Source organism: Pteronotus mesoamericanus, unplaced genomic scaffold, assembly GCF_021234165.1.
Source record: "Pteronotus mesoamericanus isolate MK-2021 breed Mesoamerican mustached bat unplaced genomic scaffold, CSHL_Meso_final scaffold_31, whole genome shotgun sequence".
Lineage (NCBI taxonomy): Eukaryota > Metazoa > Chordata > Mammalia > Chiroptera > Mormoopidae > Pteronotus > Pteronotus mesoamericanus.
In genome coordinates, this window is record NW_026555312.1 from 35,448,079 (window position 1) to 35,475,396 (window position 27,318).

The 27,318-nt window shown below is 37.8% G+C and overlaps 1 protein-coding gene across 1 annotated transcript in view; it reads left to right on the forward strand.

Moving 5' to 3' along the window:
* Positions 1–27,318, forward strand: part of CCDC138 (coiled-coil domain containing 138) — a 121,809-nt gene that overhangs the window by 65,584 nt on the left and 28,907 nt on the right. Inside the window, exon 12 of the mRNA XM_054592022.1 lies at positions 11,159–11,351. Coding sequence (XP_054447997.1) covers positions 11,159–11,351 — 193 coding nt within the window. The remainder of the gene's footprint in view (positions 1–11,158; positions 11,352–27,318) is intronic.

Consider the following 27,318-nt stretch of genomic DNA (forward strand, 5'->3'; position numbering starts at 1 on the left):
TTGCCTTTTACAGTTTTAGTTGGACATTTTATGTGATTTTACTTTCCCTTCTTAGCATATCAGTTGTACTTCTTTTCTTACTTTTTTGGTGGTTACCCTAGAGTTTTCAATATAAATTTACAACTAACCTGAGTCCACTTTAAAAATTACAATATATTGCTTTAAATATAGTATGAGTACTTTATAGCACTCAATATTCGTAATTTCTTTCTCCTGTGCCTTAGTCTATTATGTCATTGCTGTCATTTATTTTACTTGTATATAAGCATGGGTATATATGTATGTAACATTCATAATTAAGTACATTGTTACTACTGTTATTTTTAACAAATTGTTATCTGTTAGGCCAATTAAGAATAAAAAATAATAGTTTTTAATTTACCTGTATTCATTTTTTCTCCTGCCTTTTCTTTATATACATGCAAGTCTCTAAGCTATATAGTAATTTGTCTTCTCTCTAAAGAATTTTTATTAACATTTCTTTCAAGGCAGGTGTACTGGTAACAAATTTCCTCAATTTTTGTTGGTCTAAGAAAACCTTTATTTCTCCATTGTTTTTCATGGGTAATTTTACAGTTTATAAAATTCTAGGTTTGTTGTGGTTTTTCTCACAACGCTTTAAGTATTCATTCTCTCCTCTTCATATTATATGTTTTTTTAGAAGTTGGATACAATTCTTGTCTTTCTCCTTTATAGTTGAGGTGTTTTTTCCCCTCTGGCTTCTATCAGGATTTTTTCTTTATCTTTTATTTTCTGTAGTTTGAATATGATATGTCTTGGTGTAGATTTTTTTAATTTTTAATCCTACTTGGTGTTCCCTAAACCCACTTCTGTCATTTTGTTTGTAACATTAATTTGGGGGAAATTCTCTGTCATCATTCCTTCAAATATGTCTTCTATTCCTTTTTCTCTTGTCCTTCTGGTATTCCTATTATTCATATGTTAGTTACAGTTTTTGTATTTGTCCCATGCTTTTTGGATTTTTAGTTTCATTTTATTTCAGTCCAGTTTCTTCTCTTTGCTTTTCAGTTTTTGAAGTTTCTACTGAGACATGTTCTACTTCAGATTATTTCCTCAGCCCTGTCTAGTCTACTAATTAGCCAATTGTAGGCATTCTTTATTTGCATTGTTTTTGATCTCTGAGTTTTTTTTTTATTCCTTTTTAGAATTTTCATCTCTTGCATGTTGTCTACTTTTTTTTATATATGCTAAATGCTGTTAGCATATTAGTCACAGTTATTTTAAATTCTCAGTCTGATTATTCCAACATTCCTGTCATTGCAGCCTGATTCAGATGCTTGCTCAGTCTTTTCACACTGTGGGGTTCTTGTCTTGTTTTGTTTTACCTTTTAGTATTCCCTGTAATCTTTTTCTACCTGGACATAATACACAATGTAAAGGGTAATGGTTTAATAATTTGGTGGTAGGATGTGAGAAAGGGGAAATGTTCTATCGTTGTATGATTTTAAGTCTCGGCCTTTTAGTTAGCTTGTGTTTCTGGCTTGTGAACTTGACAAGTACTTCTCAGTTTTTCTCCCCATGAGAAAAACTTTCTCCCCAGGGTTGCTACAGTTTGTGGGAATTGGGTATTTCCCTTCTTTCCTTTGGCAAGCTGGAGTTTGGTATTTCCCTTTCCCTTCTGTTTTAGACTGATAAAACCCCAGTAGAGTAGGCTCTGGTAAACTAGTTTGTCTTGAGGACAAATCTTGTTAAGAAGAACAAATTGTTGTGGCATATTTCAAAAGTAGTTACTTTTTCCCTCCTTTCTGAAGCATGACGGGATTTTTCTCAAGTCTACCCTGTAAGAAACTGTTAGAGCTTCTGGAGCTAAAGCTAACAAAATTTGGCAACTTCTCTATGACTGGCAAGGATTTTTAACTCAGACTTGTTGGCATTTGGCCTCTAGCAATTTGTAATTGTAGTTCAGATTCTTCTGCCCTGGTACCAGTTCCCTCAGAGGCTTCAGCTTATGGGTTTCTGCTCCATATCTCTGTGTATGTCTGTCCTAAATTTTGAAACAGTAGTTTGCTCTGTGATCCTGCTTCTTGGTTGAATCTAAGAAAGGTTGTTAGTTTTTGTTTGTTTGTTAGGCTTTTTACTTATTTTTAGAGTGGAGTGACAGCTTCCAAGTTGTTTACACCCTGACCTTGAAAACAGACATCCTCACTTTGCTTTTATAAAGCCATACCCACTTTCCTCCTGCCCTATGCAACCTCTGCAACCACTCCTCCCATTTCTTCATTTCTGTAATTTGATCATTGCAAGAATGTTATATTAATGGAATTATACAGTATGTAAGCCTTTGTGATTGGCTGTTCTTCTACTTAATATAATTCTCAGACATTCATTTAGGTTGTAGCATGGATCAGTACTTCATTCTTTTTTCTTGATGAGTACTGTTTCATGGTACAGATGTACCACAATTTGTTTAATTATTCATCAGTTAAAGGAAACAATGGTTTTGGCTATTACAAATGCTTTAAATAATCATATGCTGATTTTAGTGTAAAAATAAGATTGTATTTTGGGGAGATAAATGCCTGAGTACAAGAGTTGTATGATAATTACATGTTTAATTTTTAGAGAAACACCCAAATTTTTTTTTTGTTTTTCAATTATTTTTTAGTTTTTATTGTTCAAATACGTATGTCTTCATTTTCCTGCCCACTTTCACCTGACCTGACCACCCCCACCTCCCACACTCAGTCCCTCCACACTTTGACTTTGTCCGTGGGTCCTTTATGCAGGTTCCTTGACTTGACCCTTCCCCTTCTTTTCCCCATTACCCGCCTTTTGCCTTCCCTCTGGTTACTGTTGGTTTGTTTTTGCTTTCAATGTCACTGGTTATATTTTTCTTGCTTGTCTGTTTTGTTGATAAGGTTCCACTTATAGGTGGGATCATATGGTGTTTGGCTTTCACCCCATGGCTTATTTCACTTAGCATAATGCTCTCCAGTTCCACCTATGCTGTCACAAAGGTTAGGAGCTCTTTCTTTCTTTCTGCTGTGTAGTATTCCATTGCATAAATGTACCACTGTTTTTTGATCCACTTGTTTATTGATGGGCACATAGGTTGCTTCCAGCACTTGGCTATTGAAAATTGTGCTGCTATGAACATTGGAGTGCATAAGTTCTTTTGAATTGGTGTTTTAGGATTCTTAGGGTATAATCCCATCAGTGGAATCGCTGGGTCAAAAGGCAGTTCCATTTTTAGCTTTTTGAGGACATTCCAAACTGTTTTCCACAGTGGCTGGACCAGTCTGCATTCCCACCAACCGGGTACTAGGGTTGCCTTTTCTCCACAACCTTGCCAGCACTTGTTGTTTGTTGATTTGTTTACGATGGCCATTCTGACTGGTGTAAAGTGGTATCTCATTGTGGTTTTAATTTGCATTTCTCTGATGCTTGGTGATGCTGAGCATCCTTTCATATATCTCTGGGTCCTGTGTATGCATGCCCTCCTTGGAGAAGTGTCTGTTCCGGTTCTTTATCCATTTTTTAATTGGATTCTTTGTCTTCCTGGAATGGAGTCGTGTGAGTTCTTTATGTAATTTGGAGATGAAACCCTTGTCCGAGCTATCATTGGCAAACATATTTTCCAATATGGTTGGTTCCCTTTTCATTTTGCTGAAGTTTTCTCTAGGCGTGCAGACTTCTTATTTTGATGATGTCCCATTTGTTTATTCTTTTTGTGTGTGCCTTGCTGTAGGAGACCTATCAGTGAAAATATTGCTGTGTGCCTTACCTGAGAGTTTCCTGCCTATGTTCTCCTCTAGGACTTTTATGGCGTCACTACTTACATTTAAGACTTTTATCCCTCTCAAGTTTATTTTTGTATATGGTGTAAGTTGGTGGTTGAATTTCATGTTTTTGCATGTAGCTGCCCAGCTCTCCCAACACCATTTGTTGAAGAGGCTATTTTTACTCCATTCTGTGCTTCTGCCCCCTTTGTCAAATATTAATTGACCATAGAGACTTGGGTTTACTTATGGACTCTCTATTCTGTTCCAGTGATATCTGTGTCTGTTCTTATGCCAGTACGAGATTGTTTTGATTACAGTGGCCTAGTAATACATATTGATGTCAGGTATTGTGATCCCTCCTACTTTGTTCTTCTTTCTCAGAATTGCTGCAGCTATTTAGGGACATTTATGGTTCAATATAAATTTTTGAAGTGTTTGTTCTATATCTTTGAAGTACATCATTGGTATTTTAATAGGGATTGTGTAGAATCTATAAATTGCTTTGGGAAATATGGACATTTTGATGATGTTAATTCTTCCCATCCATGAACATGGTATAGGCTTCCATTTATTTGTGTCTCCTTAATTTCTTTCTTCATTGTTGTGTACTTTTCTGAGTGTAGGTCTTTTACCTCCAAGGTTGAGTTTATTCCTAGGTCCTTTATTTTTCTTGTTGCCATAACAAATGGAATGTTTTTTCCTGATTTCTGATTCTGATATTTTACTGTTGGTGTACAGAAATGCCTTTGATTTCTGCATGTTGACTTTCTATCCTGCTGTTTTGCCAAATTGACTTATTAGGTCAAGTGTCTTTTTGGTGGACTCTATAGGGTTTCCCATGTAAACTATCATGACATCTGCAAACAATGACAGTTTTACTTCCTCCTTTCCTATTTGGATGCCTTTTATTTCTTTTTACTGTCTGATTGTTGTGTCTAGGACTTCCAATACTATGTTGAATAGAAGTGGTGAAAGCGGACATCCTTGTCTTGTTCCTGATCTTAGTGGGAAAGCTTTTAGTTTTTCCCTGTTGAGTATGATGTTGGCTGTAGGTTTTTCATATATCGTCTTTATTATGTTCAGGTATGCCCCTTTTACTCCCACTTTGCTGAGTGTTTTTATCATAAATGGGTACTGTGCCTTATCAAATGCTTTTTCTGCATTTATTGATATGATCAGGTGGTTTTTGTCTTTACTTTTGTTTATGTGATGTATTATGTTTATTGATTTGGAAATATTGAACCATCCTTGCATCCCTGGGATGAATCCCACTTGATCACGATGGATCATTTTTAATGTATTGCTGGATGCGGTTTGCCAATTTTTTTGTTGAGGATTTTAGCATCTCTGTTCATTAGTGATACTGGTCTCTAGTTTTCTTTCTTTGTTGTCTCTTTGTCTGGTTTTGGGGTAGGATGATGCTGGCCTCATCAAGAGAGTTTGGGAGTCTTCCCTCTTGTTGGATTTTTTGGAGTAGTCTGAGAAGGACAGGGGTTAGCTCTTCTCTGAATGTTTGGTAAAATTCTGTGAAACCATCTGGTTCAGGGCTTTTGTATGCCGGGAGTTTTTTGATTACTGTTTCAGTTTCATCAGCTGTTATCGGTCTGTTCAGGCTTTCTGCTTCTTCATTCAGTGTTGGAAAGTTATATTTTTCTCATAATTTGTCCATTTCACCGCGGTTTTCAAATTTCTTGGCATACAGTTGTTCATAGTAATTTCTTACAATCCTTTGTATTTCTGTGGTATCAGTTGTAATGTCTCCTCTTTCATATCTATTTATATTTATTTGGAGCCTCTTTTTTCTTGTTTAATCTAGTTAAAGGCTTGTCGATTTTGTAAACTTGCCAAGGAACCAGCTCCTGGATTTATTGATCCTTTAAATTGTTCTTTTAGTGTCTATGTTATTAAATTCTACTCTGATCATGATTTTTTTTTCCTTCCTTCTACTTCCTCTGGGCTTTGTTTTTGTTCCTCCAGTTCCTGTAGCTGTATGGTTAGGTTGTTTATTTGAAATGTTTCTATCTTTTTTACATAGGCCTGTATTGCTATGAACTTCCATCTCAGTATTGCCTTTGTTTTGTCTCATATGTTTTGGGTTGTTGTGTTCATTTTATCTTGTTTCCAGAAATTTTGATTTCTGCCTTGATCTTATTATTAACCCATTCATTGTGTAAACAGCATGTTATTCATTCTCCATGAATTTGGATGTGTTTGAGTTTTTTCCTAGCAGTTGGTTTCTAGTGTCAAGCCATTGTGGTCTGAGAAAATGCTTGGTATGATTGCAATTTTCTCGAATTTTTTGAGGCTTCCTTTGTGTTCTATCCTGTAGCCTGTGTTTCAAAGTGTTGCATGTGCATTTGAAAAGAATGTGCATTTTGCTTCTTTGGGATGAAAGGTTCTATACATATCAGTTAAGTCCATATGATGTAGGTCATTGTTCAGTGCTGCAATATCCTTGTTGATACCTTGTTTGGAAAACTTATTCATTTTTGTTTGTGGGGTGTAAAAATCCCCTGGTATATGTGTGTTGCTGTCTATATCTTTCTTGAAGTCCTCCAAGATTTTTCTTATATATTTGGGTGCACTTATGTCAGCTGCATTTATGTTTATAATATTTATGTCTTGATGGATTCTTCCCTTGATTATCATCAAGTGTCTTTAATTGTCTCTTTTTATGGCTTTTGTCTTGATGTCTATTTTGTCTGATAAAAGTATTGCTACCCCTGCTTTTTTTTCCCTATCCATTTGCTTGGATTATGTTTTTCCAACCCTTCACGTCAGTCTGTGAAGGCTTTTTTATTTCTGAGGTGCGTCTCTTGCAGGTAGCATATGGGCGGGTCATGTTCTCTTATCCATGCAGCTCCCCTTTGTCTTTTGATTGGGGCATCTAATCCATGAACATTTAAGGTTTTCTTGATAGGTACTTATTCATTTTTCCATTTCTGTACCTGTGTTACTCTCTCTTGCACTCTTTTTATTCCTCTCCTTAAATCAGTCCCTTTAGCATATCTTACAGTGCTGCTTTGGCAGAGGTGTATTCTTTCACCCTTCTTGTGTCTGGGGAACTCCTTATTTTGCCTTCCATTTTAATTGAGAGCCTTGCCGGGTAGAGTAGTCTTGGTTGCATGCCTTGCCTTTCATTATTTGGAATATTTCTTGCCATTCCCTTCTGGCTTGTAGTCTTTCAGTTGGGAAATCAGCTGCTAGCCTTATTGGAGCTCCTGTGTTATTTCCTGTTTCTCCCTTGCTGCTTTTAAGGTTCTCTCTTTGTCCTTAAAGCTTGGCATTTTTCTTATGATGTGTCTTAGAGTAGTCCTCTTTGGGTTCACCTTGATGGGACCCTCTCTGCTTCCTGAAGTTTCAAGGCCTTTCTGCTCTCATTTTGGGAAGTTATTTGTCATTATTTTTTAAAACATGGTTTCTATCCCTTGCTCCTTTTCTTCTCCTTCTGGTACTCCTATGATTTCAATGTTGTTGCATTTCATGTTGTCTTGCAATTCCCTTACAGTATTTTCCTATTTTTTGTGTCTTTTTTCATGCAGGTGCTTGACCTGTGTATTTCTTTGTACCTTGTCATCCAGCTCACTAATTCGGTTCTCTGCTTCTTTCATCCTGCTTGAAATTTCTTCTAGTGTATATTTTATTCAGATATTGCGTTCTTCCTTCCTTCCTGGTTCTTGTTTATAATTTTTATTTCCTTTTTCATCCTGTTGTATATCCCACTTAGTTTCTTGTAGCTGTCAGTGAGCTCCTTGAATATCCTTATAACCATTCTTTTGAATTCTATGTCCGATAGTTTGCTTTCCTCCATTTCACTTAGTTCTTTTACTGGGGAGTCTTCCATTCATTTTGACTGCACTTATTTCTTTGCCTCCCCATTTTAGGTGACTCTTTTGTTTCTGCATCTCAGGATACTCTATTTTGCCAGGTGGCTTCATGGTGTGGACTCCTGTGTTAGGAGTTCTGTGCGACTCAGTGGTACAGTCTCTTTGATGTCCTTGTCTGGATGCCCTAGGGTTGTCCTTTCTTCCATTTGTGTGGGTTCTCTTTTGTACTTGGGTTTTACCTGTTGGTAGCTCCTTTGTTTCTGGGATCTCCCCTCCAGCAGGTTTACTGGTAGTCACAACTTCCACCTTGTCTTTTATGCTGTTGTAAAGGTTTGGTTAACAGAACAGTATTATCAGTCCACGAAACATGCCAGAAAAAGTAGCCCCTGTACCACATTTGCAGTCCCAACTGCAGTGTTACTAAATTTAATAAATAGGAAGAGGGATTGAAGATATTATATGATTTGACAAAGCAAATGTATGACTAAAAGAAGGGAAAATGTTATTGAGTGGTAAGAGGGAGGAGTATTGATAAGAGTAGGGATAGAACCAAGGCAAATAATAGGAGAGAATAAAATTTACAACCTAAGTAAAACATGAAAGGGCAATGTGAACAATGGGATAATGAATGGGAAGAGTATACTATGAGGCTTGATGTGAAATTGAAAAGGTAGTGGACCAACAGAGGCAAATTTGGAGAAAACCCCCAAGGGGGCCGATAGTAACAACACTGAATGAAGTTTAATAAAGGTGGAATGGGAATAAGAGTATTGTACAGATGAGAAAAGTGAATATGAGGTATCCTAAGAAAAATGATTTTGATAGGAAGGGGGAAGCAAACTAGTAAGAGTAAGGAGGAAAACCCAGGCTGAGAGAGAGGGGGAAAAATGTAATAAAATTCCTTACTCAACTAGTCAGGGTTAGGTTGAAGGGAATGGAATGAGGCAGTGGGAGTACTTTAAATCCCAGTACTTTATGGAATTTAAAGTGCTAGCAAGTGGTGACCGGAGAGGAGATCTTTTGGAGAAGTACAGCAATAACTGTGATAATTCACCCAAGAAGTCACTTTATATAAAAGGTGAAAAAGAAATAAGACTTATTAGAAGGGAAAAAGAATGTGAGCTGCTTCGGAAAGGAGAGCGCTCAGCGAGATTAGATCTAGGAGAAATAGAGTAAGGGATAGAAATGTGGCATAGTGTGTGAGAAAATAAAGTTACCCACAACAATAGTAAAGCTCAGGAAGATGGAAAAATGGATTCAGACCAGGGAAGGGTGCTGTGTGGGATTTGGAAAAACAATAGTATGATAAGAAATATATAATCTGAATAAAAAGGCCAAGAATAGTGTGTTATTAGAATATAAGTGCAGTGACAAAAGAAAAATTAAAATGCAATGTGAAAGGGAGAAGAAAGAAAACAAATGAAACAATGAAATCAAATAAACAAAATTAAAAAAAAGACTAATTAAATGGAAAGAAGAGAAATACAAAAACACAAGTAAACCAAACCAAACCATGTAAGTTCTGAAGGATAGCAAAGTCAAATTTGTCTCAGCTGTTGGTGTTCGCTTTCTGACTTCTTTGTGGATTGTCTCTTATTTTCCCACAGCTCAGAGTCTTACTGTCTTTCCCTCAAAGAAAAAAAAACCAACTCTCCTGCTGACTTTAAACCTGCCACGCTGGTTTTGCTGGTCTTTCTGAATCCTGCAAATAGACAGTGGGGGGCTGGAATCTGTTCTTTTTCTTCCCAGTGATTCAATGAGGATGGGGGGTGGGGGCGGGGTCAGTCTGGGCTACAGTAATCACAGGTGCCCAGTTTCCAGCCTGTGTCCTCAGAATGCTGTGCAGCCCCTCTGTCCACTCTGCAGCCTGTGCACATGGCCAGAGCCGATAATCCACCTCATTGTGCAACCCTTTGATCAATCCTTGAGGTATACTGAGTGGGAGCAAATTGTGCCCTACCCCCTTTGTTGGCCTGGGCGCAGCATGCCCACAAAGTCCTCACAGGGCACTTTAGTTCCCCTACTGAAACGAGTCTCTGGGTGCTCCTATCTCTCCAAGCTCCTGCTGCCCCACTTTGACCAATCTGTGAGGCGCCAAATCTTGCTCCCACTCCTCCCTCTTCACTGGCCTGGCCACTGCCTGCACTGGGACCCTTTGCTCATGAGGTTTCTGTGCACTCAAGTTCATTGCACAGCGGCTGAGAACGTCTTTTGAGAGAAGACCTTTTTGGTGCTGCCTGCCCTTCCTAACAAGCACCTGGCTTTCCACACAGGCTAACACTCTGACCAGTCCCGAGTCCCTCTGTGTCACGGCCAGTCGCGGCTCATGTCTTCTCCCAGTTCCAGGTGTCACTCAGCTCCCCAATTTCTCTAGTACTGTTCCAGCCAGTGACCACAGCCTCAATTGTAGACAGCCATCCCAGCTGGGGTATGCCGCCAGCTGTGTATCTCTTACTGCCTCTTTATCCCCCCAGGGACTTTAAGCATCCAGGTACCTCCTGGCGCCAGTCTGTGACTTCCCCACTCTGGGAAGGAAGGGAGCTGCTAGGTTGCAATCATTGCCCCAGCTCTCCTCCCATGTTCCTGCTGCTGCTGCACAGCCTGGGGACCTTCCCCTTGGCCTTCAAAATCTTACTGTCCCTTTTTAAAAGTCATCTGCAGCCTTTGGGTTCCAAACTTCTCATCAGCTGGCATTCTTTTGGCTGTTTGCTCTCTTCAGAAGGTCGGCTAGGTGTCCCAGTTGGGTGCTTGAGCACATGGGTTCAACTCCCACCTACCTCACTGCCCTAAAGCTAACACTTTGCAAGATCAAAACTGATTTGGGAACCAGTTGGTCACAAATTTTCATAAGATGGTGAAACTTATAAAACTCAGGGTTTGGAGTACTAAGTAATAATTAAGAAAAATATAAGTTATTTGTAAGTCTGGCATAAGCACTCCCTCCTGCAGGAGTTTGAAATCATTTTCCTTTATTTTAGAGGTAGTTATATGCCATTATTTCTCTTTTGCCCATTTTCTTATTTTAGTTGATTTGCCATGAGAATTATATTAGATTCTCACTACCAGTATTTTATTCTTCTGAAATTGTTGAAAATTATCAAAATAATTATGACATTGACAGCTGTACTGAGCTCTAAGGCAGTGAAGCCATAGGTGATCACTTTATAAGCTAACACTATAAGAAATATCTGATAAACCATTTATTAGCAATGTAGAACAATGAAGAACCTGTAGAGTCTATCTCTGTTCCTTTGACTTTTCCATACCAGAAATATCTCATGATCTTATGTTCTTAAATGTTTTGAAATTGTATTTTGTCCTAATTCTCCTAATTTTATTCTTAGAAAATTACTTTTTTCAATTTTCTAATTCTAGTAGACTGCCCATTTCTTTTAGAAAAACAGTCATAAATAATTTTTTAAAGTTGATTATAAACCATTACTTTCCAGGCTCCCATATTTTCAGCTCTGTTTTATTTCTTTAATTAGGAAGACATAGACTTACCTTTAGTACATATGTTAGATTGTATTTAAAATTCTATTTTCTGAACATGAATAAGTATATTAAGATAATACATATTTTTAACAGCATTCAACTATGACATCAACATTGAGGAGACTGGGTGAAGACATATTCAAAGGAGTAGTAACTAAGGGAATTCAGGATAATTCATTAGAGCATTCTGTGGAGAATAAACCAAAGACAGCTGCTTTCTTTAGGAGTTCCAATTTGCCATTGAGATTTTTATCAACTTTAATTGTTCTCAAAACAGTCACTCAAGGTAAGCTTTCAAATGTGCTTATGGTATAATTTTTCATAAAACAGCTAGAAGAGAATACTATATAATTAAGCAATTTTTACATAGTCAAATATGTTTTACATTTCCAGAATGAGATTTTAAATTGTTTCATAATGGGCCCTGTTTAATGTGGCTCAGTTGATTGAGTGCCAGCATGTGAACTGAAAGGTTGGTGGTTTGATTCCCAGCCAGGGCACATGCCTCTGTTGTAGACCAGGTCCCCAGTTGTGGGCGTGGGAGAGGCAACTGAGCGATCTAGCTATTGTACATCAATGTTTATCTCCTTCTCTTTCTCCCTGCCTTCGCCTCTCTCTAAAAATAAATAAAGTCTTAAAAACCCATTTTATAATGGTAGCACATTATAAAAACTACTTTTTTTTCCTGAATTTGAGACAGTAGAGTTATTAGTTAGGTTGTTGTCCCCTCCCAGAACTTAAGTTGGTTCTCTTGTATCATGTTTATAACAACTTTGCCTTACCACTATCCCTGTATTTACCATATAGTATTGAAATTGCTAGTTAATTATTTTCCAATAAGCACTCCCTCCTGCAGGATGTTGGCAAGCTATAGCCCATTGGTCAAATCTGACCCACTAGCTGTAAATAAAGTTTTATTTGAACATATCCATGCTAATTTGTTACTTATTGTCTGTGACTCTTTTTGCTTACAACAGAGCTGAGGGGTTGGCAACAGAGAGTATATTGCCTCCCAAAGCTTATAATATTATTATGTGGCCCTTTACAAAAAAAGTTTGTCAATTCCTGTACCAGTTTTTAAGTTTCCTGAGTGGGGAAAAAGACCTTCTTACCATTATATCCCCCCACACCTAGCATAATACTTGATGTATAATAGTGAATGGAAACCAACGAATTAAAAAGTGTTTCGATGAAAGTTGCCATTTTTACTAGTTTTGATATATAGCTAATAAGTGGTTATTTTGCATTATTAAATATGAGCATTTTTGTTAAGTCAAACCATTGTAGTCAAACAATAAATATACCATCTATCTACCTTTTCTGTTTGTTCAATTATATAAATAATTTTTTAAGTGAGTGGCAGTAATTTAGTTTGACTATTTTATCTGAAGTATGTTCTATTTAGTTACTCCTAATTATATGGAACTTAAGGGGAAAAATCCCCCCAAAACTCTAATACTTTCTTCTTAGTTATTTTCTCCCTTATAGTTATGGTTTTCAAAGTTATAACGAATTGGATGGTAACTGTTTAAAAAGTCATTTATTAGGAAGAGATATTAGCTACAAATAAAGTTATACACAGCAACATACATTATAATATCATTTGATAAAATATAACATTTGTTACTGATAAAACTAATGAAATGGAGAAACAAAACAGGAGGGAATTAGGTGCTCCCTGTCACCACTTTTGTGCAATATAGTATTGGATGTACTAATCATCTGTAATAAGCCATAAAAAAAAATAAAGGATGAATATTAGAAAGGAACAGAGAAAACTGTTAATTCATGGATACTCTATATAAATTGAGGACATTTGAAGAAACTGCCAAAGAAGTTTAGTATAACAGTCAATGTTCTGAATATCTGTGCCCCTTCACACAAGTCATGGTGAAATCCGCCCTCCCCCCCATGATGGTAATAAGAGGAAAGGCCTTTGGGAGGTGCTTAGGTCATAAAGGTGGAGTCCTAATTAAATGGGATCAGTGCCTTTATACAAGAGATTCCATGGAGATAGAAAAATCAAGATGGGGGAGGAGAGAATGGAAGTCACACTCACCTCTTCCCAGGACCAATCTGGAATTACAACTAAATTGTGCAGAAATCACCTGGAACAAATAACTGAACAAAAGCGAGAGAGGAGCCTTATAACCTCAGACAGACAGAGGAATCAGATTTAGCACAACCTAAATGGTAAGTGTGGTAGAGACTTGAGAAGGAGGGCTGGGTGCCCATGGGCAGTAGCGTCAGAAGGATATTGAAATGGCCAGTTGGATCCCCGTGAGAAGAGTGGGGTCTAATCGATAAGTGGGGATCCCCAGCCTACAGCACCAGAGCCCAAAGAGTACACAGAAAACAGCCAGCTGTGAAAAGTGGCAGGGTTCTTCTCTGACGGAGATGGGTGACTAGAGATGCAAAGAGTTGTTTAAAGGGCAAATGCAAACATTTTTATTTGCAGCCACTTACCCTGGGCTCTGGCAAAGGCGAGGGCAGAGTGGGCTAGAGATGCCTGAGGAGAGACTGGGGAAGGAGGCTTTAGGGAGAGAACAGAGAGTAGCTGGCTGGATCCTGATGCAGGCTTGTTGCCCATACAGCAGAAGCCATCTTGCTCAGGCAGACCACTCCCCTGAGCATCACCAGTGTGAGAGGACACAAGAGCCATGCCCCCAAGGAGGGACTGCCCTGGCCAGGTGGTGCTAAAGGCTGACTGCTCAGTACAGACTGGTTGCCACAGATAGTAGGTCCCTGGCTAACGGGAGAACAGAGTGGTCTAGAGACACTTGAGGACAGACTGGAGATGGAGGCTTTGGGAAGAGAATGGAGAGACTAGCCGGTGGGATCCCAGTACTGACTCCTCCCCCCTATGGCAGCAGCATCTTGCTCAGGCAGAGCAATCTCCTGAGCAGCAGCAGCAGCGTGAAAGGACACAGTAACCCTGCCCCGCGGTGTGCTGTCTAAGCCTGACTACTGAGTGCAGAATGACTAGATTACAACTGAAGGAGATAGCCACAGACAGTAGATTCCTGGAAATCTTGAACAGCCTGCCTAAGATCAGATGAGGTTAACATCTGACATCATCAGAGGCAGATCCAGAAAGAAAAAACAGCAGTCTCCTACCATAAAAGTTCACACCACAAACTCAGGAAGTCAAGACAGATCAATTTAAGAAGCAGAAGCAAGAAAGAAGAGTCTCACAAATAATGGGAAGACAAAGAGATACCTCCCAGTTGAAGGGAAAGGAGGAATCCCCAGAAGGTACTAAATGAAATAGAGGCAAGTAAGCTGCTGGATATTGAGTTCAAAACAATGATCCCTAGGAAGCTCAGTAAGCTCAGTGTGCTCAGAGTGAATTACAAAAAACCACAGGGAAACTATGAGGAACTTACTGCAAACTTTATCAGCATGAAAAAGGACATAGAAACTATCAATAAGAGCCAAAAGGAAATGAATACAATTTCTGATTTGAAGAAATTGTAGTAGGAATCAAAAGCTGGCTAGATGAAGCCGAGGATCGAATCAGCGAGCTGGAGGACAAGGTAGAAAAAAGCTCCCAGAAAGAACAAGAAAATGAAAAAAGACTTAAAAAGCATAAAGAGGTGTTTAGGGAAATGCAGGACAACCTGAAATGTATAATATCTGTATAATAGGGATACCAGAAGAAGAAGAGGATAAGGAAGGGATAGAGAATCTGTTTGAAAAAGTAATGATGGAAGACTTCCTTGAGGAGAGAAAAAGTCACACAAGTCCAGGAAGCACAGAGGGTCCCATTGAAGAGGACCCAATGAGGCCCACTCCAAGACACATCATCATTAAAATGACAAACACCAAAAAACAAAGAGAGAATCCTAAAGGCAGCAAGGGGGAGAAACAGTAACATACAAGGGAGTCCTGCTATGGCTAGTAGCTGACTTCTCAACAGAAACACTGCAAGCCAGAAGGGAATGGCAAGAAATATTCTAAGTAATTGAAAGCAGTAGCCTGCAACCAGGTCTGCTCTATGCAGCAAAGCTCTCAATTAAAATAGAAGGTGAAATGAGGAGTTTCCCAGACAGAAGAAGGCTAAAAAAATACACCTCCACCAAACCAGCACTACAAGATATGCTAAAGGGACTGCTTTAAGAAGATGGAAAAAAGTCAAGGAATACCCAGTCCCTTTCACAGTAGCCAATTCTTGATATTACCAATATTTTTAATACGTATTAATCTGATTGTGATGTATTATTTTAATTGTTACTTTATTATTTGTTGAAACTAAACCTTTTTTTGTGTATATCTTGCCTATTTCAATAATTTTTAAAAAGCTTTAAATGACTTTTTGGTATTTCTTATCCATTTTTTGATTAAATGTTTATAGAATTTTTTCCCTAAAATAAACTATTAACCCTTCTTTTTGTGTGTCAAATACTTTCCTATTCTATTACTTGTCCTTTACCTTCTTAAATATGTATATAACTGTAGAGTCTGAAATGTTTAATATAGTCATATTATCAATATTTTACTTTATTCCTTCTGGGTTTGAATATTTTACTTCAGGGTAAAAAAAATATAATTTTGTGTTTTCTCCTAAAACTCCTTAGATTTTCCATACTGATTTTTAACTCACCTGAATATTTATTTTATAATGTGTGAAATCAGGCTCTATAGTTGTTTTATTTCAAGCAATAGTGGTCCATGCACTTTATTTGTTCAATAAGTTTTATTTTCCCCATTGATTTGAATGTCAATTTAATCATATATTACATTGTGAGACAGATATATACATTTGTTTCTAGAATGCTCATTTTATTGATCTACTTTATTCTGTTCTTGTGCCATGTGTTTTATTTGCTGAGACTTTATAATGGATTTAAATATTTTAATATTTTATAGTGGGTCTTGACATTTAAAAAAATAATAAATAAAATCAATCTGCATTTTTTAAAAAAAAGAAAGAAGGAACTTCTACCTTTTGCGACAACATGGATGGAACTGGAGAATATTAAGCTAAGCGAAATAAGCCAGTCATTGAATGACAAATACCATATTTTCTCACCTGTAAGTGGAATCTATTCAACAAAATAAACTAACAAACAACATAAACCACAGGCATGGAAACACGGAGCAGACTGAAAGTAACCATGAGGATGGGGACAGAGGACAATGGTGGAACAAAGGGGAAGGGACTAGACAATGAACATGTATTCATGATCCATGGGCATGGACAGCAATGTGGGAACTGGCTGTGGGAGAGGGGTTGGGAAAGGGCGTGGGGATGGGTGGAGGAGGACAATGGGGGGAAAATTGAAACAACTATCATAGAATAAACATGATTTTAGAAAAATAAAAAATGGTAAAAAAAAAAAAAAAAAAAGGCAAAAGATTCCGCGGAGAACCCTACCCACTCATACCATGGGAGGACACAGCAAGAAGTCACAGCCTATGGACCAGAAAGAGGACTTTCACCAAAATGCCACCCTGATGGTGCTTTTGTTTTACACTTCCCAGGCTCCGAAACTGTGAACAATACACTTCTGTTGTTTCTAAGCTATCCAGTTTCTGGTGTTTTGTTATAGTAGCCTGAATGGACAAGCCATAATTTGTGTTTAAGAAAATGACCTCCAAAAGAAATTCAGAAAATACCTTAACTTTCAGTACAATCATGAATATGATTATAGTATACTATGACTATCAGAAATAAGCAGCCATCTTCATGTGGGTAAATAAATCTTGTTCATGTAATCAAAACAAAAAATGTAAAACCTGGTATCTGTAAAATCTCTTTGTGAAATATAACATCACAAAGATACAAGTAAATAATAGATGGATAAACAAATTAAAGATTATTGCTGAAGTCAAATGGCAGAAATAAAGGACTTTCATATATATACACAGAAGTAAGACAGTTTCTGCCATCAAAGACAATGGAATCTACTAGGTAAGTAGACTAAACATAAGATGATGATCATTTTGCATCATCTTATATTAACAACACTAGAAGTTTAGCTACTTCCAGTGGAATGAGATAGGGGATCAGGAAGGATTTAGTAAGAGAAGTCAGCATTTGTGCTGAACCATGTAGGGCATGTAGGAGTTCATGAGTATAAAGTAAAGAGAAAGGCCATTCCTGAAATTTTAAAATATGAACAAATGCTTGGAATTGTGACAGTGCTTGGCTTACAAGAAGACTAAGTTATCACATACGAAAACATGGTTGGATCCCAAATGTTCCTTAAATTGATAGGAACCTCTAAAAAACATTTCTTTGATTTATCTTAAAAACATTCAAATTCTATCATACTATTTCTTTCCTAGAACTTACTAGTTTCACCAATAATGTGTTTGTAGTTTATTCATACTGATATAGTACCTAGTAAATTTTAAGCTCTCCATAATAATTGGTAATAGACAAGATTCTAACCAGAGAGTTCACATGGTGGTATCTCTTGCCTCTCCTAGTCACTTCGTAACTGTCATATTTTTTCTTACAAATCTTGTCCAAGGCTAAGTTATTTTATTTTTATTTATTTTTATTTTTTCAATTGATTTTTTAATTGTTTAAATACAGTTGTTTCCATTTTCCTGCCACCACTTTACCCTGCCCCCCTACACATACCCACCTCTCACCATCAGTTCCTTCCTGCTTTGGCTTTGTCCAAGGGTCAAGGTTGCTTGACTTGACCCTTCCCCTCTTTTCCTCATTACCCCCTCTCCCACCTCCCCTCTGGTTACTGTGAGTTTGTTTTACTTTCAGTTTTGCTGGTTATATTTTTCTTGTTTGTTTTGTTGATTAGGTTCCACTTATAGGTGAGATCATAGGGTATTTGTCTTTCAATGCCTTGATTCTTTTATTCAGCATTATGCTCTCCAGATCCATCCATGCTGTCGTGAAGGGTAGTACCTCTTTCTTTCTTTCTGCTGCGTAGTGTTCGATTGTGTAAATGTACCATAGTTTTTTTGATCTACTCATTTACTCTTGGGCATTTAGGTTGCTTCCAGCACTTGGCTACTGTAAATTGTGCTGCTATGAACATTGGGGTGCAAAGGTTCTTTTGAATTGGCGTTTGGGGATTCTTAAGGGTATAGTCTGAGCAGTGGAATTGCTGGGTCAAAAGGCAGTTCCATTTTTAGCTTTTCGAGGAAATTCCAAACTGTTTTCCGCAGTGCCTGCACCAGTCTGCATTCCCACCAACAGTGTACCAGGGTTCCTTTTTTTCCACAGCCTTGCCAGTACCTGTTGTTTGTTGATCTATTTATGATGGCCATTCTGACCAGTGTGAAGTAGTATCTCATTGTGATTTTAATTTGCATTTCTCTGATGGCTAGTGATGCTGAACATCCTTTCATATGTCTCTGGGCCCTCTGTTTCTCTTCCTTGGAGAAGTGCCTGCCCATGTCCTTTGTCCATATTTTAGTAGGATTGTTTGTCTTCTTGGAGTGGAGTTTTGTGACTTCTTTATGTATTTTGGAAATCAAACCTCTACCTATGTATCATTGGCATATATTTTCCCATACTTATCAAATGCTTTTTCCACATCTGATGAGATGATCATGTGGTTTTTGTCTTTCCTTTTGTTTATGTGAGGTATTACAATTATTGATTTGTGTATATTGAACCATCCTTGCATTTCTGGGATGAATCCCACTTGATCATGATGGATGATCCTTTTAATGTATTGCTGGATGAGGTTTGCCAATATTTTGTTGAGGATTTTTGTGTCTGTGTTCATCAGCAATATTGGCCTGTAGTTTTCTTTCTTTGTAGTGTTTTTATTTCGTTTTGGGATTGGTGATGCTGGTCCCATAAAAAGAGTTTGGGAGTCTTGCCTCATCTTGGATTTTTTGGAATAGTCTGAGAAGGACAGGGGTTAGCTCTTCCTTAAATGTTTTGTAAAATTCTCCTGTGAAACTGTCCATTCGAAGGCTTTTGTGTGCCAGGAGTTTTTTGATTACTGCTTCCATTTCCCCAGCTGTTATCTGTCTGTTCAGGCTTTCTGCTGCTTTTTCATTCAGTGTTGGAAGATTATACTTTAATAGAAATTTCTCCATTTCATCGAGGTTTCAAATTTCTTGGCATATTATTGCTCATAGTAATTTCTTACAATCCTTTGTATTTCTGTGGTATCAGTTGTTACTTATCCTGTTTCATTTCTGGTATTATTTATTTGCATCCTCTCCCTTTTTTTTCTTGATGAGTCTGCTTAAAGGCTTGTTGATTTTGTTTATCTTTTCAAAGAACCAGCTCTTGGATTGGTTGATCCTTTGAATTGTTCTTTTAGTCTGTATGTCATTCAGTTCTGTTCTGATCTTGAGTATTTCCTTCTTCCTACTTGCTCTGAGATTTATGTGTTGTTGTTTCTCCACTTCCTGAAGTTGTCAGGTTAGGTTATTTGTTTGAAATGTTCCTATCTTTTTTAGAAAGGCCTATGTTGCTATGAACTTACCTCTCAGGACTGCCTTTGCTGTGTCCCATAGGTTTTGGACTGTTGTTATGTTCATTTTCATTTGTTTACAGAAACTTTTTGATCTCTTATCTCATTATTGACCCTTTCATTGTTTAATAGTGTGCTATTCAGTTTCGATGTATTTGAAAGTTTTTGAGGTTTTTCCTGGAGCTTGGTTCCCAGTTTCAAGCGTTTATGGTCTGAGAAAATGCTTGTTATTATTTCAGTTTTCCTGAATTTGTTGAGGCTTGTTTTGTCCTATCATGTGGTCTATCTTTGAAAAACTTCCATGCACATTTGAAAGGAATGTGTGTTTTGCCACTTTGGGATGAAAATTTCTATGTATGTCAGTTAAGTCCATTTAATATAATGCATGATTGAGTTCCACAATATCTTTGTTTATGTTTTGTTGGAAGATCTATCCATTTTTGATAGCAGGGTGATAAAATCACCTACTATCAGTGTGTTGCTGTCTGTATCTTTCTTGAAGTCCTCTATGATTTTCCTTACATATTTGGGTGCTCCTATGTTGGGTGTTTGTCTTCTCAATGGATTCTTCCTTTGCATATTAGCATATTATAAAGTGTGCCTCTGGGTCTCTTTTTATGACCTTTGTTTTGAAATGTATTTTGTCTTATATAAGTATTGCTACCCCTGGTTTTGTTTTTTTTTTTTCCTTTCCATTTGCTTGGAATATTTTTCCCCATCCCTTTACTTTCAGTCTGTGTAGGTCGTTTATTCTGAGGCGGGTCTCTTCTGGATGCGTATGTGTGGGTCATGTTTTCTTATCCATTCAGCTATCCTGTGTCTTTTGATTGGGACGTTTAGTCCATTTACATTTAGAGTTATTATTGATAGGAAGTTACTAATTTTTTCCCTTAGTACCTGTGTTCTTCTCTTTCTCACTCTTTTTCATCTTCTTAAACCAGTCCCTTTAGCATATCTTGTAGTACTGGTTTGGTGGAGATGTATTCTTTTAGTCTTCTTTTGTCTGGGAAACTCCTTATTTCACCTTCCATTTTAATTGAGAGCCTTGCTGGGTAGAACAGTCTTGGTTGCAGGCCTTTGCTTTTCATGAATTGGAATATTTCTTGCCAGTCCCTTCTGCCTTGCAGTGTTTCTGTTGATATGTCCTCTGCTAGCCATATTGGGGCTCCCTTATATGTTACTACCTGTTTCTCCCTTGTTGCCTTTAGGATTCTCTATTTGTCTTTGATATTTGCCATTGTAAGGATGATGTGTCTTGGACTGTGCCTCACTGAGTTCCTCTTGAATGGGACCCTCTGTGCTTCCTGGACTTGTGAGACTTTCTCCTCCAAATGGGGAAGTTTCCCATCATTACTTTTTCAAACTGGTTATCTATCCCTTGCTCCTCCTCTTCTTCTAGTTTCCTATTATGTGGATATCATCATGTTTCAGGTTGTCCTGCATTTCCCTAAACACCTCTTCATTGTTTTTGAGTCCCTTTTCCATTTCTTGCTCTTTCTCATAGCTTTTTTCTACCTTGTCCTACAGCTCACTGATTCAGTCCTGTGATTCATCTAGCCTGCTTTTGATTCCTTCTGTGTTCTTCAATTCAGAAATGGTATTCTTCATTTCCTCTTGCCTCTTATTTATAGTTTCTTTGTCCTTTTTCATGTTGATAGAGTTTCCATTAAGTTCCTGATATTTTCCCTGTAGTTTCTTATAGTTCTCTTTGACCTTGCTGAGTTCTTTGAGCTTCCCTAGAACCATTGTTCTGTATTCAATATCTGATAGTTTACTTACCTCTGTTTCTTTTAGTTCTCTCTGTGGGGATTCCTCTTTTCCCCTCATTTGGTGGTGTTTTTTTTTTTTTCCTTCCCATTATTTATGAGACTTTTCTTTTTGCCACTGCTTATTAAATTGATCAGTCTCATTTTCTGACTTTTTGAATTGAACTTTTATGGCAGTAGGTGGGTCTTTTTTTTTTCTCTTTCTTTTCTTTCTGGGTCTGCCTCTAATGAAGTCAGTTGTTGACCCTGTCTGACCTTCGGCAGTCTTTAGGAGACTTCCAGGAATCTACTGTCTGTGTCTATCTCCTGCAATTGTTAATCTAGTCACTCTGCCCTCAGCTGTCGCACCACAGGGTGGGCATTGCCTTCTGAGGGCGGGAATGTTGTGTCCTTAGAGGCTACTGCCACTCAGGGGAGTGGTCTGCCTGAGCAAGATGGAGACTGTGGAATGGGGAGGGAGTCAGCACTGGGATCCCCCCTGGCTACTCTTTCATTTCTCTCCCCAAGACCTCTGACTCCAGTCTTTCCTCAAGCATCTCTAGGCAGCTCTGTGTCCCTTTTAGCCAGGGGTTTACCATCTCTACAGGCTGCTCTGCACTCAGCATGGAGGCCTGTGTGCAACTCCTGGGCAGAGTGTCTTGAGGACAGGGCTGTTATTTCCTTTACTTGCTACCTCTTTGGGGCGTGGCCTTCCTGAGCAAGATGGATACTGCAGAATGAGCAAGGAGTCAGTACTGGGAACCCCTTTGCTACTCCTTCAGTTCTCTCCCCAACGCCTCGGTCTCCAGTCTCTCCTCAAGGGTCTCTATGCAGCCCTGTGTCCCCTTTAGCCAGGGATCCACTATCTCTGCAGGCTGCTCTGCACTCAGCACCTAGACCTGCATGCAACTCCTAGTATGAACATTTTGATGATGTTAATTCTTCCATTCTGTGAACACCATGAATGCTTCATTTATATGTGTCTTCCTTAATTTCTTTTTTTCAGTGTTGTATAGTTTCCTAGTATAGGTCTTTTACCTCCTTAGTTAGGTTTATTCTTAGGTCCTTTATTTTTCTTGTTGCTGTAGCAAACAGGATTTTTTCCCTAATTTATTATATTGTTGGTGTACAAAAATGCCTTTGATTTCTGAATATTGATTTTGTACCTTGCTGTTTTGCCAAATTCACTTACTGGGTCAAGTAGTTTTTTTATGTCAGGTATACAGATTTTTCTATGTACACTATCATGTCACTTGCAGAAAGTGTCAGTTTTGCTTCATTTTTTCCAATTTGGATGCCTTTTATTTCTTCTTGTCTGATCTCTGTGGCTAGGACTTCCAATATATGTTGAATAGAAGTGGTGAAAGCGGACATTCTTGTCTTGTTCTTGCTCTTAGTGGGAAAGCTTTTAGTTTTGACCTGTTGAGTATGATGTTGGCTATAAGTTTTTCATATATGACCTTTATTATGTTGACTTATGCTCCTTCTAGCCCCACTTTGTTGAGAGATTTTATTATAAATTGGTGCTGTACCTTGTCAAATACTTTTTCCACATCTATTGATATGATCATGTTATTTTGTCTTTGCTTTGTTTGTGTGATGTATTACACTTACGGATTTGCAAATATTGTACCATCCTTGCTTGCCTGGGATGAATCCCACTTGATCGTGGTGTATGATCTATTTAATGTATTTCTGGATGCAGCTTACCAATATTTTGTTAGGATTTTAACATCTGTGTTCATTAGCGGTATTCGTCTGTTTGTTTCTTTGCTGTGTCTTTATCTGGTTTTGGGATTAGGGTGATGTTGGCTTCATAAAAAAAGTTTTAGTCTTACCTCTTGTTGGATTTTTGACATAGTCTGAGAAAGATAGGCATTAGCGCTTCCTTAAATGTTTTCTAAAAGTCCCCTGTGAAACCATTGGGTTCAGAGCCTTTGTGTGGTGGGAGTTTTTTTATTAGTGCTTCAATTTCCTCAGCTGTTACCAGTCTGTTCAGGCTTTCTGCTGCTTCTTTATTCATTGTTGGAAGATTATATTTTTGTAGAAATTTGTTCATTTTACCCAGTTTTCAAACTTCTTGGCATATAGTTGTTCCTAGTAATTTCTTACAATCCTTTGTATTTCTTATGTATTAGTTGTAATTTCACCTCTTTCATTTCTGATTTTATTTATTTGGATCCTCCCCCTCTTTCTTTTCTTTCTTTCTTTTTTTGATGAGAAAATATTCTGTCTTTTAGTTTGGCCAGTATTGCTGTGAACTCACTGTCTGGACTGCCTTCACTGTGTCCCAAAGGTTTTGGGTTGTTGAGTGTTCATTCTCACTTATTTCCAGAAACATTTTGATTTCTTCCTTGTTCTCATTATTAACGCATTGCTTAATAGCATGCCATTCATTTCCATGAATTTGAATGTTTTTGAGATTTTTCCTTGAGGTTTGTTTCTATTTTCAATCCCTTCTGGTCTGTGATAGCTAGATAAGACTTTCAGTTTTCTTGAATTTATAGAGACTTGTTTCATGTCCTATCTTGTGGTCTATATTTGAAAATGTTCCTCATGTATTTTGAAAGAATGTGTATTTTGTTTCTTTGGGATGAAAGTGTGTGTATAGGGATCTATACACACATATATATATGTGTGTATGTATGTGTATATATATATATATATATAAAAATATATATATATATAAAATCAGTTAAGTCCATTTTATCTAGAGCATTGTGCAGTGCCACAGTATTCTTGTTCATATTTTGTTTGGAAGATCTATCCATTGTTGATAGTGGGGTGTTAAGATCCTCTACTAACAGTGTGTTGCTGTCTATCTCTTTGTTCAAGTCCTCCAAGATTTTTCCTATATATTTGGTACTCCTATGTTGGGTGCATATATGTTTGCAAAATTTATGTCTTTTTAGTGGATTCTTCCCTTGAGTATTTTGAAATGTCCTATGTCTTTTTTTATGGCCTTTAAGTCTATTTTGTCCTGTACTATATACGTATTGCTACGCCGACTTTTTCTTTCATGTCTTTTTGCTTGGAATATTTTTTTACGGCCCTTCATTTTAATTCTGTGTAGGTCTTTATTTCTGAGATGGGTCTCTTGTGGGCAGCACATTGTGTGGGTCATGTTTTCTTATCCATTCAGCTACCCTTTGTTTATTGATTGGGGCATCTAATCCATTAACATTTAAGGTTATTGATAGGTACTTACTCTTTGCCATTTCCCCCTCTTTGTGTCTGTGTTCCTGTCTATCTCATTCTTTTTCTTCATCATGTTAAAGAAGTCCCTTTAGCATCTCTTACAATGCTGGTTAGGTGGATGTGTATTCTTTTAGCCTCCTTTTGTCTGGGAAACTCTTTTTCCGCCTTCCAATTTAATTGCGAGCCTTGCTTTGTAGAGTAGTCTTGGTTGCAGGCCATTGCTTTTCATTACTTGGAATATTTCTTGCAGTTCCCTTCTGGCTTGTAGTGTTTGTGTTGAGAAGTCAGTTGCTAGCCTTATTGTGGCTCCCTTGTATATTATTTCATGTTTCTCCCTTGTTGCCTTTAAGAGTCTTTCTTTGTCTTTGAATTTCACATTTCAATTATGATGTATCTTAGAGTGTGCTACTCTGTGTTCCTCTTGATTGGTACCCTCTGTGCTCCCTGGACTTGTGTGACTTTTTTTCTCCTCATAGTAGGGAATTTTTCCATCATTAGCTTTTAAGAACAATTTTCTATCTCTTGCTCCTCTTCTCCTCCTGTTATCCTTATTACATGGATATTATTATGTTTCATGTTGTCATGTCAAAAAGAACACCTATTTGTTCTTTTTGAGCCTTTTTTCCTTTTCTTGCTCTTTCTGGGAATTCTTTTTTCTACCTTGTCCTCCAGCTTGCTGATTTGATCTTTTGCTTCATGTAGCCTGCTTTTGATTCCTTCAATGGTGTTCTTCAATTTAGTAATTGTATTCTTCATTTCCTCTTGGTTCTTATTGACAGTTTCTATGTCCTTTTTCATGCTGATATAGTTTGCAGTAAGTTCCTCATAGTTCTTTCGTTTTTGGTAATTCTTACTGGGCTCATTAACTTCCTCAATAACCATTGTTTGGAACTCAATATCTGATAGTTACTTGCCTCTATTTCATTTAGTTCTCTTTCTGGGGATTGCTCCTTTCCCTTTCATCAGGGAGGATGTTTCTTTGTCTTCTCATTATTTGTGAGACTCTTCTTCTTTGGTTTTGCTTCTTCAAGTGATCTTTTTTTTACTCCCTGAGTTTGTGGTGGGAACTCCTATGGTAGTAGACCTGTGAGATTCAGTGCTGCAGTCTCCTTGGTCTCCTAAACTTGATGCTCTTGGGATGTTCTTTATATTGTTTATGTTGGCTCTCTGGATATAATTCGGTTTTGATTGTTTTTTGGTCATTATTTGGTGGTTCCTCCAGCTGGTTGACTGAGGGTCATTCTGCCCACCACATCTTTTATGCTGTTTTAGAGGTGCTTCCTGAAGAAAACCACAAAGCCCAGCAAACAAACCCACACCCACAAAAATAGCCTCCCCCCCAAACCCACTCAACAACAAATAAACCCGTATTAAGAAGTGTGTAAGGAGATTAACACTATCATAAGAAAGCAGAATGAATGACCCACTGAAAGAAAAGAGATTTTCAGAAAGTAGAGGGAGGAGCACTAATAAGAGTAGGGAGTCGGAACAATGCAAAGGGAGAAAGTAAATGTACATATCAAATAAAAAAAAGGAAGGAAGAAGGTGGAATGGAGTGTAAGAAGGGAAGTGTATAGTATTAGGTTGAAACAGAAATTAAAGCAAGAGAGAGTCAGAAAAAGTAAGGAAAAAATAAATAAATAATAAAAATATAGGAACCAAATTGAAGAGAGAGCTACATCACAGCACCACCAGTAAGTTAATATTAATATAGGTGGTTTGGGAATAAGAGGGAAAAAGAAAGAAGAAAAGCTTAAGAGATGCCTAGAGTAATGGGAGGTGATTTTGAAATGCTAGAGGAAGATCTTGGGAATCCCAAGAGTGTGGAATGAAAACCTGGCTAAGACAGGGAAAAATTAAAATTTGAGATGAAAAGAATGAAAAAAGAAAAAAGGAAAATAAGAAAAACAAAAGGGCTGGATGAAAGTGTAAAAAAGAAGAAAGAGAAAAACAGGTTCCAACAGGGCAAAATTAAAAATTTGAGACAAAAAAAGGAGAGGGGACTGGTAGTACTTGAGATTTGAAAAACAATATTAGTGAAGACCTAGAGATAAAATTGAAGAATGCAACACCAACTACTCTATCCACAGCCAACTAGCAAAGATTGCTAAAGGTGGAGAGTGAACACAGGTATTTTAAGAGCAGGTAAAAAGAATGTGAGATGACCATTGAAAAGAAAATTGGTTTGTGAGGCTGGACGGGGGAGAAATAGTATGAGTGCAGAATGGGACCAAGTTGTAACAAGAGACAAAACAAAATTTAAAATGAAAATAATGAGAAGAATGAAGAATGTAATGTGGGGCAAGAGAAGCGAGGGGCTAAATATGTGAATTGAAACTAATTGTAGTACAGAATCTAGTGACTTAATATGCACAAGAAATGAATGTTAAAAAGCTATGCAGGAAAGAAAATATTGCTAATCATGGAGTAGACCACAGTGGATTTCATCTCGGTAGCCTCTAGTATTTACTGCTGTTTTTTCTTTGTGGATCTGCCTCAGGTGAGGTCAGATGTTGATCCCATCTGACCTTAGGCAGTCTGTTAAGAGACTTTCAGGGAACTACTGTTTGTAGCTCTCTCCTTCAGTTGTTAAACTAGTCACTATTCACTCAGAAGTGAGGCTTAACCTCATCATAGGACGGGTGGAACCCCTCCTGGGGTTGGGGCTATCGTTTCCCCTTAGGCTGCTGTCACTTAAGGGAGTGGTCTGCCTGAGCAGGATGGCTGCTGCCCTATGGAGGATGACTCAGCACTGGGATTCCGATGGCTACTCTCTCAGTTCTTTGCCAAACGCCTGTCCCCAGTTTCTCCTTAAGCATCTCTACTCTCCTCGCCACCTTTTCCAGGGATCTATTTTCTGTGATTGTTTCCTTCAGTCATTAATCTAGTTACTCTGCAATTA